The sequence below is a fragment of the Rana temporaria genome, chromosome 4 (assembly GCF_905171775.1).
Source record: "Rana temporaria chromosome 4, aRanTem1.1, whole genome shotgun sequence".
Classification (NCBI taxonomy): Eukaryota; Metazoa; Chordata; class Amphibia; order Anura; family Ranidae; genus Rana; species Rana temporaria.
In genome coordinates this window covers 351,182,396-351,199,961 of record NC_053492.1, presented here as the reverse complement: position 1 = coordinate 351,199,961, position 17,566 = coordinate 351,182,396, and the positions used below count along the sequence as shown (strand labels likewise).

Below are 17,566 nucleotides of genomic sequence, written 5' to 3'. Positions count from 1 at the left end.
AGGGGTCAGCAGGCATCTAGGGGAACACTAGCTAGATGGCTGAAGCTGGCTATCAGGGAGGCTTATTTACAGTCAGGCCTGACTCCGCCAGAAGGTATCCGTGCCCATTCGACCAGAGCTCTCGCAACTTCCTGGGCAGAAAGAGCTGGTGCCACGCCGGAGCAAATCTGCAGGGCAGCGACGTGGTCAAGTTTCCACACGTTCGTGCGACACTATAGGTTGGACCTCGCCTCAGCTAGTGATCAGGCTTTTGGCAGGAAGGTCCTACAAGCTGTCGTCCCGCCCTAAGGTAGTAAGTCTCTGTGGTCCTCTCAAGGTGCTGTCCTGAAAGACGCCTCGGGAAAATTCAAGTTAGGCTTACCGGTAACTTGTTTTCCAGAAGTCTTTCAGGACAGCAACGACCCGCCCTATTGTTTGTGATGTACTATGCTGTGACTAACATATATGCTTGTGTGTTCCAGCCGGGGCCGGAGGTTTTCTCTATAACAACTGAGGAGTGCAAGGAGGGGCCTCCTTTTTAAAGGATGAAAGAAGGTGTTTCCTGATGGAGTGGGAGGATCATGATATCTCAAGGTGCTGTCCTGAAAGACTTCTGGAAAACAAGTTACCGGTAAGTCTAACTTGAATTTTTTCCCCACCAATAGAGCTTTCTTTTGGTGGTATTTGATCACCTCTGCGGTTTTTATTTTTTTTGTGCTATAAACAAAAACAGAGCGACAATTTTGAAAAAAATTCAATATTTTTTACTTTTTGCTATAATAAATATCCCCAAAAAACATATATTTTTTTTCCCCCTCAGTTTAAGCCGATACGTATTCTTCTACCTATTTTTGGTCAAAAAAAATCGCAATAAGCGTTTTTCGATTGGTTTGCGCAAAATGTATAGCGTTTACAAAATAGGGGATAGTTTTATTGCATTTTTATAAATTTTTTTTTTTTACTACTTATGGTGGCGATCAGTGTTTTTTTTTTCGTGACTGCGACATTATGGCGGACACTTCGGACAATTTTGACACATTTTTGGGACCGTAGTCATTTTCACAGCAAAAAATGCATTTAAATTGCATTGTTTATTGTGAAAATGACAGTTGCAGTTTGGGAGTTAACCACAGGGGGCGCTGAAGGAGTTATGCTTCACCTAGTGTGTGTTTACAACTGTAGGGGGGTGTGGCTGTAGGTCTGACGTCATCGATTGTGTCTCCCTATAAAAAGGATGACACAATCAATGCAGCCGCCACATTGAAGTATGGGGAAGCCTTGTTTACATACGGCTCTCCCCGTTCTTCAGCTCTGGGGAGCGATCGCGAGGGGGTGGTTAGAAACGAAAAGGCGTGCCCTCGTCCTGGATCGCTCCCCGACGATTTCCGACTGCCGCATGTAGCGGGGGGGGGGGTTTGTCCCGATCGGACCCCCGACCCGCGGAAAGGCAGGGACGTACGGGTACGCCCATATGCCTGTACGTGCCATTCTGTGGACGTACATATACATGCGGCGGTCGTTAAGCAGTTAAAGTGGAACTTGGGTCAGAAAATTAAAGTGTCTCTAAAGGTAGAATGTGTTTTACACTAATGCATTCTCTATAGCAAGGTAAAAGACAAAAAAAACCTGTGTGCAGCTCCTCCACTCTCCCCCTTATATTTACCCAAGCCCTCTCTCAGCTTGTGCTCTCCTTACTGGAGAGCGAGGCAGGAGCCATTGTCTACTTCTGCTGTCAGTCACAGCCACTGAGAAGAGAGCTGGGGAGGGGCTGAAACGTGTGTCAGATGTACAACTCTGGAGTATCCCCATAGCAAGGGGCTACTTTTTGATGGATCACTTCAGGCTGCAGGTATATTTATGTAAAACATTAAAAATAAGTGCTTATACTGTTTGAAATCCAGTAAGGCCCTGGCTCGCTCTGCATATGCTCCGTTCTATTTCTCATCATGGTGCCTAAAAACGGCCACTAGAGGCCGATCAGCTGACACCGTTAAGATTTACTGTTGCTGAAGGGGAGAAGGCAACAAAAATGATACTCTGCTAAGGGAACACGGATTAGGGACAGAGAAAAGAGCGATAACGAGACAAACCCTGCTGCCAGGGAGATGCAAAAGAATGGGGCTCTGTTAACTTATATGCAAATTGTTGCCTTTTGAACCGCATCTAATTATCCTGACATGTGAATCACACCGGCTTTCTGTGGAGCTCGTTTCAAACTTCTCTGGTGCAGCAGCAATGCAATTTCAATAGAGTCCTGAGAATTTTCTGAGCATTTTGGTGTGGTTCAGATGCGAATTCCAGGCTCTCTGCCTTCTATGGGAACACATCTGAATCGCACATGTAAAAGGGTTGAGAAAATGGAGGATTTACCTTCCTTCCCTGTGTTTGCCAATTCACACAGGTGGGCAGCTGTAAAGCTGTGCAGACCACTTCTACATTAAAAAGGGAGTAACCCCCCCCCCCCCCCCGAAAAACTGAATAAAAAAACCTGCAAGAGAAAGGCATAATGAGCTCATTATGTGTCACTTATCGGAGATCGAAGTCCTCCTCGTTCCCCTCCGCCGCCATGTCCTCTTGCATCTTCTTCCTGTTATCGGCGATGTGATTGGCTGGAGTGGCAATGACGTCACTCCTGCGCATTAGCGTGGGACCTGCAGGTCCCCGCGCATGCGTGGAAAATACGGCATTAACCCCAATGCCATTGACAAAAACGTCACGCTCAGTGCGCCTGCGCCGTTGACTAGGCTTACCTGTAGGTACAAGTTGTGTGGTTAGGTTTACAACCACTTTAAACCCCATCGCCAGCTTAAAGTTTTGGAACCCGAATCATGTCCGGTAGAGCCACTTCAACCTGAGGAACTTTTTAAGGAATTTAAGTTAAGGAATCCGCTTGTTTGACAACAAAGGCAGCAGTTCCCTAACTTTTCTATGTTGGAACTTTCTACAAAATGATCACATTTAAGGATGACGAAGTCTAATTTTTGAACTACACACAATAATGCGAGTAAACAAATTTGTAGTTTTAAAAAAGCTTCAATTTGAAGGATTATGGCTTCTTGACCCATTCTTCTGAAATCTTCAGGTCTCTACCGGTAGCAGCAATATGGTCATAACCTTTTTAATGAAACGATAAACATAAAATTATGAGTGAAAACCTAATCGGTGATTGATGTTGCGTTATGATTTTAAAAGGCTACCTAGCTCCTGCAATATGTCCAGCCCTGGCTTGAGTAATGGGTAAAAAGGTCTTACCACAGGCTGACCTAAGGTAAGGATATTGAGGTGACAAACTAGGCATTTGATAAGGAAGGATTTCAGTTGTTAATGGAAACCTTTTCTGTGATCATAAGGGCTGCCATTATTGATATTTATGCAAATCCTAGTGGGCTGGCTGTCATGCTTAACCTTTTTGTCTTCAAAATTCGTCATCCACTTGGTTCTAGCAGATCTGTGGGGGGGGGGGGGGGAGGGAGGGATTCTGGATATTTTGCCTGCATATTTGTTACTCAGTGTTGATGCCAGAGAGCCACGCAGCTACCATTTTCATTGATTACAATTGCCCTAGGGTGGTAATCAAACACCCTATGAAAAAAAGGTGCCACATCCTAGAATATATGGATTAAGGGAAAAAAGCATTTATCAAAATGTCTCTTTCCAGAAGAAAATGGACTTTGTAGGCACATTAGAATAAAAAACTATTTTAATAATGCATAAATACATGGATGCATCTAGAAAAAATATTACAATAATACAAAACAAGGGCCGCATGGTCTTTCCAAGGAATATTCTCAATAGCCTCAGAACTTGATGTGGAGCTGTAACTAAACTATACACAGATCCCACGCTGGGTAGAGTAGAGAATCCTGGATCGAACCATTTAGATCCTTGATGTGTTAAAAGCAGCTCTCTACATGTTTTGCGATTTCAAAATTATCGCTTCTTCAGGAGCTTCTAAATTATTAAAGAAATAACATTTGAAAATATGTAGATATTGTGATGCAATTGCCTATATATGCTCCAGTTTAATTCTCCCTGCTAATTTAATGCTGTGGGTTAGAGGTAACAGGTGTTCATGTGTGATTCATCTCTCTCTGTAAAGACTGTTCATATGTTAAATAAGGCTAGCTTTTGAAATGCCTTTAATTGTGTGATAACCCTGTCTAAAAACCTAGTGATTCTCAGAGGTGTTAATAGGTGTCAAACTGGAAGCAGACGAAACGTCTGCTTAGGAAACTCAAGTGTGTGAAGGTGGTTTGTTGTTTAAGGAATGTACAGTGATTATTGATGATTGATGCATGATAATTGTCGGTCGGTGCCGACCTGTCTAGAATGTTTTAGTAATTAGCCTTAGTGTGTGATTAGGGGGGGTTGAGATTTCATTGTTGCTTGAATGTCTTGGACTGTATAAAAAGCTGAGAAGAAAACCATTAAAGTCTGTGTTGTTCCAGCAGTAAGCTTGGCATGTGTGGCTTTCTGGGCGACTCCAGGGATATTCCTCCTCGTGGAATATTGGGGTGATTTTCGTTCTGGGAAGAAGGGAACGTTGATGGGGATATCATTGTAATACCGTCACAGATAATATGTGACAAGTGCCATCAAATAGCTTACACTTTGGCTATAAATATAAATACATCAAAAATATTCATGTATACAACTCACCAATGGTGACGCTATAAATGGGAGATGCTGCTGCTTGCCCTGATTCGCTGACCAGCTACTGGCTTACAAATCACGCCTCTCTGACGATAATGAGAGAGGTGTAAAGTGAATACCACAAGTCCCAGACCAACACTAAAAATAGTGCCTATCAAATCATGGTGAATGAAAACTATCACCATATTTTTCAGCTTACTTTGTTACTTTTTGAAGAAAGGTTGGAGGGGAGGCCCCTCAGTATTTTTCTATATTATCCCAATTGTGGTATACCTCTGTAGATGAAGAAGAAAAAGCATACCCATAACAAGCTTGCATATATACTGGCTTTGCTGCTCTACAGGCAGCAATTGCCAATTTTTAAAGTAAAGAACAATACTTGCAAAAGGAATTTACCTTATATCTGATATTGGAAATATATAGAATGGTAACATCGATTAGTCCAAACAGCCACCAGAGGGCAATAAGGGAGCTGCCGTGGACAAGCCTGCCACTGCAGTGAGTCTATTTAAAAAATAGGAAAGACTGAAAGGCAAAAGCCCAGCATATAGACCGGATCACAATGCGTTCCCTATTGGGCCTAAAACAAAGCCTACCTTCCCACAGTGCTTCCAAAGGGGTTGGTGAAGAAAAAGTCAGAAATCCTTACTCCAAGAACCAAATGGCTCGTCTTGCGCACTCTCCTAGGACCTAGTGACACATCAGCTGGTGCTTTTATGTACCCCGCACAGGTGACGTCAGAACATACACTTTTTTTTTTATTGAAAAATAAGACAACAGTAAAGTTATCCCAATTTTTTTTTTATTGTGAAAGATAATGTTACGCCGAGTAAATTGATACCCAACATGTCACGCTTCAAAATTGCGTCCGCTCGTGGAATGGCGACAAACTTTTACCCTTTAAAATCTCCATAGGCGAAGTTTAAAAAAAATCTACAGGTTGCATGTTTTGAGTTAGAGGAGGTCTAGGGCTAGAATTATTGCTCTCGCTCTGACGATCGCGGCGATACCTCATATGTGGTTTGAATACCGTTTACATATGCGGGTGCTACTCACGTATGTGTTCGCTTCTGCGCGCAAGCTTTTCGGGACGGGGCGCGTTTTCTGGCTCCTAACTTTTTTAGCTGGCTCCTAGATTCCAAACAAATTTTGTCAAACCCTGGCTTACATCGCTGCACTTATTCCATACAGTGCATGCACAATGGCAAAAAAGCGCTTATCGATGTGGTCAAAATTGGAACTGCAGCTGAACCAACAAAACAGGGCAAGGCATACAATATCCCTCAAAGCAAGGATACTTATGCATGCTGTTAGCTAGCCAAAGCAAGACATTTCTTTTAGCTACATAGAAATAATTTGAAAACATAAAAATTTTCATTAAATTAGAAAAATAATCATTGTGGCATGGGGCATCCACAATAAAAAAACCTTAGACTGTAAAAGAATAAATTTACACACATCTTGGACTGACATTGCCGCTGGCAATTGACCAAAGCATAGTTTTACGAGGTATTATGAGATGCATAGCCCATTACTGGGCCCAATATTGGATCAGCCATTGAGACCCAATAGGGTTATGCGATTAATTTGTGTCCTCATTGAAAGCAAAGACATCAAGGATCAGATGGTAATTACATCTGCGAACCTCATGTTGGAGGTCTCAATGGCTGATCCAATATTGGGCATAGTAATGGCCTATGCATTTCATAATACCTCGTAAAACTATGCTTTGGTCAATTGCCAGCGGCCATGTCAGTCCAAGATGTGTGTAAATTTATTCTTTTACAGTCTAAGGTTTTTTATTGTGGATACTCCATGCCACAATAACAATTGTTATTTTTCAAATTTTTATGTTTTCAAATTATTTCTACGTATTTTAAAGAAATGTCTTGCTTTGGCTAGCTAACGGCATGCTTTAAGCATTCATAAGTATCCTTTCTTTGAGGAAGTTTGTATGCCTTGCCCTGTTTTGTTGGTACAGCTGCAGTTCCAATTTTGACCACATCGATGGGTGCTTTTTTGCCATAGTGCATGCACTGTATGGAATAAGTGCGGCCATGTAAGCCACTGACATTTTGACCTGCCCCTGATTTCTTAAGGGGCTTGGTCATTCCTTAGTCGGTGGCATTTTTTGGAGCATGATCCGCTTTGTGGATCATGCTCCTGCACTCTTGTAGTCAACCCAGTTGATTTACAATGGAGCCGATTCACGGCTCTGTTATGCGCATGCGCCAAATTTGCGCATTCGGCCAGCCGGAGTGATGTCGGCCGTTCTGACATCACCTGTGTGGGGTACATAAAAGCACCAGCTGATGTGTCACTCGTTAGGTGCTAGGAGAGTGCGCAAGCCATTTGGTTCTTGGAGTCAGGATTTCTGGCCTTTTTTTTTTTTTTTTTCTTCATCAACCCCTTTGGAAGCACTGTGGGAAGGTAGGCTTTGTTTTAGGCCCAATAGGGAACGCATTGTGATCCGGTTTATATGCTGGGCTTTTGCTTGTCAGTCTCTCCTAGTTTTTAAAGAGACTCACTGCAGTAGCGGGCTTGTCCACGGAAGCTCCCTCATCGCCATCTGGTGGCTGTTTGGACTAATCGATGTTGCCATCCTATATATTTCCAATCTCAGATATAAGGTAAATTCCTTTTGCAAGTATTGTTCTTTACTTTAAAAATTGGCAATTGCTGCCTGCAGTGCAACAAAGCCAGCATATATGCAAGCTTGTTATGGGTATGCTTTTTTCTTCTTCATCTACAGAGGTATACCACAATTGGGATTTTATAGAAAAATACCTAGGGGCCTCCCCTCCAACCGTTCTTCAAAAAGTAACAAAGTAAGCTGAAAAATATGGTGATAGTTTTCATTCACCATGATTTGATAGGCATCAAGTTCATATTATCTTTGTGTATTTTTTCTATCTAGAATTATCTGGTGTACCCCTACTTATTCCCTAACAGTGCAGGGCACTATTTTCTGTGTTAGTCTGGGACTTGTGGTATTCACTTTACGCCTCTCTCATTGTCGTCGGAGGCGTGATTTGTTAGCCAGTAGCTGGTCAGCAGCATCTCCCATTTATAGCGTCACCATTGGTGAGTTATATACATGAATATTTTTGATGTATTTATAGCCAAAGTGTAAGCTATTTGATGTCTTTCTTGTCACATATCTACATATTTTATTTCTTTAATTTAGAAGCTCCTAAAGAAGCGATAATTTTGAAATCACCAAACATGTAGAGCTGCTTTTAACACTTCAAGGATCTAAATGGTTTGATCCATGATACTCTACTACCAGTGTGGGATCTGTGTATAGTTACAGCTCCACATCAAGTTCTGAGGCTATTGAGTATATTCCTTGGAAAGACCATTCGGCCTTTGTTTTGTATTGTACTATTTTTTTTCTAGATGCATCCATGTTTTTATGCATTATTAAAATAGTTTTTTATTCGAACGTGCTTACAAAGTCCATTTTCTTCTGGAAAGACATTTTGATAAATGCTTTTTTTCCCGTAAAGGGTCACTAAAGGATTTTTTTTTTTTTTTTTTTAAAGCTAAATAGCTTCCTTTACCTTACCACAGTCCTGGTTTCATGTCCTCATTGTTCGTTTTTGCTCTGATGTTGCTGTAATTCTTTGTTCTGGACACTTCCTGGTTGTCTGTTTCCTGATGACCACAGTACTGGGAGATTCTAGTTTCATTTTCCAAACCATCACTGCTCTATGGCTCTGTATAGCACAGAGGCAGGATAACATACAAAAACGCAACTAGATGCAAAAACGCAACTAGAGGTACATTATATGATTGATTTTTAATCAATTTTAAAAGGAATCGGTTACCTATTATGTCTCTATACCCTGTAAAGTAATTTCAGCAAAAAAAAAAAAAAAAAAAAATTACCTTTACAACTCATTTAATCCATACCATTTTAGAAGGTTATGATGGCTACTTTTTGTATCTTTCTCTGTACTGGAGTGCTTTAAGGCAATTTCTTGTTTTGCTTGTATAAGAGCATAGCAGATCTATACCCTTTATACCTAGGAAGTTGGGCAGTAGCATAGTTTTCCTTTCCTGTGGTTTACATGTATTAGATTTTGGCTAATCGATTTACTCTAGTTTCATCTCTTATGGTAGACTCCATAGACCTCAGAGCTGCACTAATCATAGCTACATTATCCATTGGATATGTACTATTCATGGCGGGTATCCATAAGTTTATATATTTATTTATTTATTTTTTTACACGTGGGGCTGGTGGGTTCTATTGCATGTTTTTTATCATCTGTGCTACATCTCTGAGACGAAAGGTAGGCGGAATGCTGCATTTGTCTTTTTTGTGGTGTTTGTTTTTACGTTTTTCTTCACATTTCTGGATTAAATAATTTTGAAATTTAATTTCTGCTAATGTTGCTTTTTTTGTTTTTGCTCTCATTTTCCTTTTTCAGTGATGATCTGTTGGATGATTCAGATAGTGAAGAGCGTTCCAGGTCTGATTCCGTAACAGGTATGTTGTGTTCTTTTCTGTTAATAGCTTGGGTTGGGTTTAGTCCTCTTACAAGAAAAACAGACTCCAGAGTGTCTGGACAACCCTGTTTAAAACATTTCTTATATTTAACCACTTAAGGACCGGACCAATATGCTGCTACATGACCCAAGGTTTTTACAATTCGGCACTGCGTCGCTTTAACAGACAATTGCACGGTCATGCGACGTGGCTCCCAAACAAAATTGGCATTTTTTTTCATGACTGCGCGACATTATGGCGGACACTTCAGACAATTTTGACACATTTTTGGGACCATTGTAATTTTCACAGCAAAAAATGCATTTAAATTGCATTGTTTATTGTGAAAATGACAGTTGCACTTTGGGAGTTAACCACAGGGGGCGCTGTAGGATTTAGTGTTCACCTAGTGTGTGTTTACAACTGTAGGGGGGTGTGGCTGTAGGAATGACGTCATCGATCGAGTCTCCCTATATAAGGGATCACTTGATCGATGCAGTGCCATAGTGAAGCCGTGTTTACATACGGCTCTCCCCGTTCTTCAGCTCCGGGGAGCGATCGTGACGGAGCGGCTATAAACGAATAGCCGCGCCGTCGTCCCGGATCGCTCCCCGAGGGAATCCGACCGCCGCATGTAGTGCGCGGGGGGGGGGGGGCAGTGTCCCGATCGGACCCCCGACCCGCGGAAAGGCAGGGACGTACAGGTACGCCAATGTACCTACTACATATCCAGGGGTTAGTATTTGGAACTTCATGACTGCATGTTATGCTGTTTCCTTTAAAAATGGCAACTGCACAATCATTTGTTGCAGGATGTGTATTGAGCACCGTGGTGAGTAGATGATTCTGGCTGCAGTTTTCCACCTCCATTTATTTTTTAATTTTTTATAATATACAGTGTTTTTAATATTTTTTTTTTTTTTTTTGCACAGGGCACACATCTCAGAAGGAAGCTCTGGAGATGAGTCTGGACATAACGGCTCTTGGTATAATCCAACAGCCAGAGAAGCTACAGTGGGAGATTGTTGCTAATGTTCTTGAAGATACTGTAAAGGATTTAGAAGAACTTGGGGCAAATCCTTCGTTAATGAGTTGTAAAAGTGAAAAGACCAAGGAGAAGCACTTGGAGCAGCACAACATTCCTTTTCCCTGCCTACTGACTGGTGGTTTATTAACATACAAATCCCCAGCTTCCTCCCCTACTAGTAGCAATTCTCGTAGGTCACTTGATGCTTTAAGCAGGACTCCAGGTGAGAGCTCCTCAGAGCAGGGTTCCACCGACAATGAATCTGGCACGAACTCTGATCTTAATTCTCCTATGGTAAAAAGGACTCTACCTGTGTTGTTGCTGTACAGCATTAAAGAGGCTGATGAAAAAGCAGGGAAACTATTTTCTCAGATGAACAATATTATGAGCAAAAGTTTACATGATGATGGATTTACTGTTCCACAGATTATTGAGATGGAGCTGGATAACCAGGAACAGTTGCTTCTTCAGGACCCACCCGTCACCTATATACAGCAATTTGCTGAGGCCACTGCCAATCTGACATCCCCTGACACAGATAAATGGACATCTATGGCTCCCAAGCCTGGAACACTTGTGCAATGCATGCGGCTGCCTAAATTTGCGGAGGAGGAAAATCTTTGTGTAGATTCCATTATTCCTTGTGCTGATGGCATCCATCTTTTAGTAGGTTTACAGAAATGCCCTGCAGAGTCCTTGAGTGCAATAAATCAAGTAGAAGCCTTGAATAATTTAAACAAATTAAATTCTGCTCTTTGTAGTAGGAGAAAAGGAGAAGCTGAACATAGCCTTGGAGCTGTAAATGGAACAAGTATTAATGTTATCCCCTGTGAGTCTTCATCAGATGTTCATGATCCTTTAATAATTCAGCCAGACCAGAGAAGTGTTAGTGGTGGATACCTGTTGATATATAAAATGAATTATACCACCAGGATAGTGACTTTAGAGGAGCAGCCAGTAAAGATCTTGCATATTAAAGACCCTCAGGATGCACTTACCTCACTTATTTTATTACAACCTGATATTTTAGATAACAGAGAGGATGAGTGTGAGGAATCCTCTGAAGATGCCCCTCTTACTCCTAAAAATCTCATCAGTAAAGAGAAGAAATCCGATTTGCTGAGCTTGGGACATTTAGTAGTAACGACTCAAAGTGGATTTGTTAAAATCCTAGATCTTTCTACCTTCGAGGTCATGGCTAGGGTTGATCCACCAAAGAAGGAAAGCACAGACGAAGTGGACCCCTTTGTTTCAGTTGTGTACTGTTCGGGCACTGATCGACTATGTGCCTGTACTAAAGGTAAGGAACACAGCTTTGTGATGTCTCTTTTTTGGTCTATTGATCTTTTCATCTGTCCAGTTCTACAGATTGCCGATAGGAAATTGTTTTGACCATTGTGATAAGGTACTAAAAACGCCCCATTTATGTGCAGACCTAAAAGCTAAGTTTTTAAAATAAAGGGAAAAAAAGGTCAGGACAAGGTACAGTACTCAAAGTGGATGTAAACCCAATCCATGCAATTTGAGCTGGGCACATATATCTGCAGTATTATCTCTCTCCAAAGAGCCAAGTCTGGTAGCTCTCTCCTGAACAGTTCCTTGGTTATCAGCCTGATAACTCCTGACAAATTCTCTGACACATGTGATAAAAGCAGCCTGAAATTTCTGTCAGAGGGGGTCGCTAAAATAGATTAGCAGGGAGCTGGCCCTGTTACAAAACACCTCCTGAGTGTGCCTTTCCTCCCATCAGCAACTTTAGCTATCTTGACTGTATGCCCAGACATCCGACTCTGTTAAACTGGAAGAGAAAATTATCTTGACACGATCTGAACATTCTAAACGGTATATAAATGTGAAGACAGCAGATATACATGTAAAACATATGTAGGGAGATTTGGTTCATCTGTGTATCGTCTGAGGCTGTTCAATTCACTGGGTGTATGGAGGATTTATATCCACTTTGAGAAGTGTCTCCCTTGTCTTATTTAGTAAGAAGTCTCTTGTGCAGAGGTCAACTGTCATGATTGAAATGTCATCTGCCTTTCTCCTCTTTTCACCTTTTTGGGCTTTTTTCTAATCCGTGAGGGATGTTCCTCCTTTCATTTGGACTGAATGAATGTAGGGTTGGGGTCCTTTAATGTTTCCAGTGCAGGTGCAGAAATCATTTTTCCTTTAGGGATGTAGAAAATGATTAGCTATCAATCATTAATGCCTCCGTCTCCCAGCTCCTCAGTGTCGCTGGCTCACAGAAGCCGTAGGGGGGAACCTTTTAAGTGTGGGTCAGCAGTTTTTCAGACAACATAATAAATGGAGATGTAAAATAAGCATTGCAGCGCAAAACATTTGAGACAAAACTAAAATCAATAATGGTATAAAGAAACAGTCCATGTCTTTCACATAGGGTTCTTCATAAAGGATAGTCGGCAAACACCAGCAAGTGTCCAAAGTGGGATACAATGTTAAGGTGACTGAGTGACACCCTCCACCAGTATTATTCTTGGCAGCTCACCTCAAATAATTAACCCCTGAATATATCAGTCAGGTCTCACAGGCAGTTTTAAGGGATGGGCAAACTGGAGCTCTGGATCAAATGGAATGTATGCCGATAACTTGCTAGATCGTAACCAATCTCACCGCCAACTCCAAGCGGGTAAATGCATAGAAGAAGCAAAAATCTAGTGCTCTCCGTATAATTATAAAATGTATTGTAATATAAAAAGTGCACTTACAAGTATAGCACTAAGCTTCAGTGCGAAGGATTCTTGGCATATAAAATTGTGTACTCCACGATAAACGGCATGTAGGACGCGGGTGACGTCACGATCACTTGGTTCCATACGTGTTGCGTCCCATGGGGGCGGGACTTCATCAGCGGTAATGTAACAGTGTTGGTGAAAGAACAGCAACAGCCTGTAAACTGCTTTTGGCATTGGATTCTGCATGCGACACTCGCTTTCGCATGCAGTTAAATCTATGAATTGGCTAGTCTGGTGCTGACCAGGACCATGATCTGCTGCAGCAGAGCCCAGTTCCTGAAGAACCTATTTGGCTACGCCTATCGTGGTGAAGATTTAACTGGGTTTCTTGCTCTGCTCCCTGTTAGTGCCCCTATTGTGGAGGGTCCCCTGGTGCTTTTATTTCTGCTTTTCTGGCGCAGAATAGAATGAAGATTGGCTGGCAGAGAAATGGGATTTGCAGGTTCTGGCTGGTTGAAAACACTAGGGTTGCTTGGGGCATTAGTACAAGGATCGTGACACCCTGTTTGGGCATACTGATTACTACTTTTGTTACTCGGTCTTCTGCGGGTACGTGGCCTGTTGGCACAACTGTGTAAGTGTCCTGCCAACCTGTGCTATTGCAGGTGTGATCTTTGAATTGCCTTTTTTTTTCTATCGGAAAGAAAGCCAAGCAGGACACACTTTCCACTCCTGTAATGTATACCGAGGACAGAACTGAACACTGGCCCTATTTTGTTTCTCGCTTTGATTTACTTACACCACTCCTGTGGCATTCTCAGATTGGACCTTGAATGGACCAAACCGCCCGCCACACCTTTTTTTAAAGTAAATTTCTCCCCAATTGCTTGCTTCCATTTATGCATGTAACTGTTTTCCCTGAGTGGCTATAGAGTACCGATTTTTAAGAGCTTATACAGTGGATTTTAAGTTGCATAAGTGTACACACCCTTAAACTAATGCTTTATTGAAGCACCTTTTGATCTTATTACAGCACCCAGTCTTTTTGGGTGAGTCGGCATGGCACATCTTGACTTTGCAAAATTTGCCCACTCTCTTTTACAAAAACACTCCAAATCTGTCAGATTGCGAGGGCATTTCTTGTGCACAGACCTCTTCAGATCACCCCACAGATTTTCAATCTGATTCAGGTCTGGGCTTTGACTGGGCTGTTCTAAAACATTAATCTTTCTGGTGAGGCCATTCATTTGTTGATTTGGTTGTATGCTTTGGGTCGTTGTCATGCTGAAAGATGAAGTTTCTCCTCATGGTCAGCTTTCTAGTAGAAGCCTGAAGGGGTTGTGCCAGTATTGACTGGTATTTGGAACTGTTTGGAACAGCTGAAGAAAAACAGCCCAAAGCATTATGCTGCCAACACCATGCTTCACCGTGGGTATGGTGTTCTTTTGGTGATCAGCATTTTTGCGCCAAGCATTTCTTTTGGAATTATGGCCAACAAGTTTAATCTTGGTTTCATCAGACCATAATGCATTTTCCCACATGCCTTTTGGAAACTTCAGATGTGTTTTTGCTAAATTTAAACAGGCTTGAATGTTTTTTTTTATACATTTTTGGAGGGACTCCAGTTCTTGTTAGTCGTGCCATATTTTCTCCACTTGATCACTGTCTTCATTGTGTAACATGGTATATCTAATGCCTTGGAAATTTTGTACCCTTCTCCTGACTGATACCTTTTAACAATTAGATCCCTCTGATGCTTTGGAAGCTTTGTGTGGGCCATGGCTTTTGCTGTAGAATATGACTAAGAAAATGTCAGGAAAGACCTACTAGGAACAGCTGAACTTTATTTGGGGTTAATCAGAGGAACTTTAAAAATGATGGCAGGTGTTTACTGACTCCTATTTGACACAAGTTTGAATGTGATTGCTTAATTCTGAACACAGCTACATCCCCAGTTATAAGAGGGTGTACACACTTATGAAACCACATTTCTTTTTTTTTTTTTTTAATACTTTCCACCTCTAAAAGATTTAAGTTTGTTTTTCAATTAAGTTGTACAGTTTATAGGTCACATTAAAGGTGGAAAAAGTTCTGAAATTATTTAGCTTTGTCTCAAATTATCACATCACAGAAACCTAACATTTTAACAAGGGTGTGTAGACCTTTTTATATCCACAGTAAATATCAGAAATGAAACCTTTTTGAGATGGACGAGCCAGTTGATCAAAGGGGCCAACTTGGCGAATTGAAGCGTAGACACAATGCAATATGCGTAATGACATATCTGGTGGTATCCCTAGTAAGCCCGATTGGGTGGGTCATGTTTCTGAGACCTTGAAACAAAAGCAATTTTCATGTTCTAGGGTTGACTAAATGCCAAAAATGAAATGGTTTGTTATCCAAGGGGAGGTCATTTGAGAGATGAGACTACTTTGAAATTAAACAAAAGCCATCAATAGGCCTCTGACATAAGGGAATATGTGTTTCAACTGTAGCCACAGTCTGCAAAGTAATGACCTGGTGTGCAAGAGAGGAAGAGAGGCAAGTCGGCATCAGCATTCCACAACAAGTTATTTGGGTGGACAGGGGCTAGCCAAAGTTGATCAATTTCAGTCCAGTGGTTATGCTGGTAGTGACCCGAGAGGCAATTGCTCTCAATTGGGCTGCATAATGGCCTCAAAGATTATGAATGGCCAGAACCCTGTCATTCATGGAGGTGAACAGAATTGGCTACCCTATGTATCTTGTGATCCCAAATATAGTTCAGGAGATCTGCTTGGATTTGCTTAAGGTATGTAGGAGGAATAGGAATCGGTAATGTAGCAAAACAATACAGAAGTTTGGGCAGTATAGTAATTTTTGATGCAATATGGCCTAACCGAGTGTGTCATTGGTGTTTGCATTGGGCTAGCAATGACTCTTGGAGGTGAACAGTGGTTTAAAATTGGCGCTATAAAGAGATTCATGATATGAAGGAATTTGAATGCCCAGATCTTTAATGGCAGTAGACTTCCATGCGTACAAAAACACCCAGACAAATGCTGAACTTCTAAGGGGGGAATATTAAGTGGTAGGATCTCCGATTTGGAGGAGTTAACTTTGTAGCCTGATAAGGAGCCATATTCTTCGAGTAGCTTATGAAGTTCAGGAAGAGTTACTGGAGGTTGGGTCAGTGTGAGCAGGAAATCTACAAATGGCAAGATTTTACATTCCCGTCCCCTAACCGGCACCCCATGTGCGTTTTTAGATCACCGCGTATTTGAGCTGCTAAGGGGCCAGGGCTCAATGTACAGATCAATAAGTAAGGACGAGAGCGGACAGCCTTGACTCGTCCTGTTCGAGATGAAGAGGTGGCAAAAGGGGTCTTGACCTGAGTGGACAGAGCCCATATATAGGTTCTTAATTGCTCTGAGAAAGGGGCCCCTTAAGCCCAAATATTCAAAGGTAGTAAACAAAAAGGCGAGCTGATCATATTAAAGGCTTGCTTGGCATCAAAGTTGAGCAGAAGAGCCGCACATTTATTTATTTTTTCTACATTTGACATCTGAGATGCTACAGTATCTGAGGCTTGTCTCCAGGAAACAAAATCCACCTGATCTTTGTGTATTAAAGTGAAGAACCTCATTTAGTTGCCATGAAATTTTTTGTTTCCAAATTTAGTAAAGCTGTGTCAATTTGTGCACAAGGAGTGATCCTTATTTTGCTTTAGGGATTAAAGTGAGGAAATGATATATATCTCTATCTATCCACATCCACCTTTTTGTACTGTGCTAGCGTTGCACATGACACAATCCTCCCCCACCATATAGACCATTTTCCTTGGAGGATCAAAATATTAGGGGCCAAGATACTATGAAAATTAGGAACTTTTTTCCACCTACGGAGGCACACTGAACGTGTGCACCATTACCTCTCTCCAAGTGTTATTCCTAAATTGACTACCTCTTCACTGCAGTCTCTTAACATGCCGATCATGGAGGAAGAGGCTTAAGTGTCCCTTAAAGCGGTAGTTCACCCTCAGTGTCAACATTGTACCATAAAATCAGGCATTGTAGCGCGAGCTACAGTATGCCTGTCTCGAATTTTTTATCCCCGTACTCAGTGTACTGGTACATTATAGATTCCGACTCCCGCGGGGAATGGGCGTGCCTATGGAGAGGGAGGATGATTGACGGCCGGCTCTGGCACGTCACGCTCCCCGAAGACAGCCGGAGTAGGTCTCGGCTCTTCACGGCGCCTGCGCACAGGCTATGCGCAGGCGCCGTGAAGAGCCAAGCCTATTTCGGCTATTTCCGGAGAAGCGTGACGCGCCAGAGCCGGCCGTCAATCACCTTCCGTCTGGATTGGAACGCCCATTCCCCGTGGGCAGTCGGAATCGTCTATGTACGATTACACAGTGAGTACGGGGATAAATTCGAGACAGGCATACTGTAGCTCGCGCTACAATGCCTGATTTTATGCTAGAAGAAAAATGTTTTTTTTTTTCTTGTTTATAGGGTGAACCCCCGCTTTAAGTTACACCCAGCCCATAAGGCCCCTGATGACCTCTTATGAATACTAGAAAGACAAGACTCTGCTCTTTAACGGTTTTCTGCACAGGGAGGTGCATATCTATCTATCTATCTATCTATCTATCTATCTATCTATCTATCTATCTATCTATCTATCTATCTATCTATCTAGTGTGTGTATTATAAAAATGTGTCTTTGATTTTG

At 41.9% G+C, this 17,566-nt stretch overlaps 1 protein-coding gene across 1 annotated transcript in view; it reads left to right on the top strand.

Annotated features, from left to right (window-relative positions):
• The window catches only part of BIRC6 (baculoviral IAP repeat containing 6), a 347,923-nt gene that overhangs the window by 34,928 nt on the left and 295,429 nt on the right, over positions 1-17,566 (top strand). Inside the window, exons 9-10 of the mRNA XM_040347806.1 lie at positions 9,069-9,127; positions 10,060-11,454. Of these exons, the coding sequence (XP_040203740.1) occupies positions 9,069-9,127; positions 10,060-11,454 (1,454 nt within the window). The remainder of the gene's footprint in view (positions 1-9,068; positions 9,128-10,059; positions 11,455-17,566) is intronic.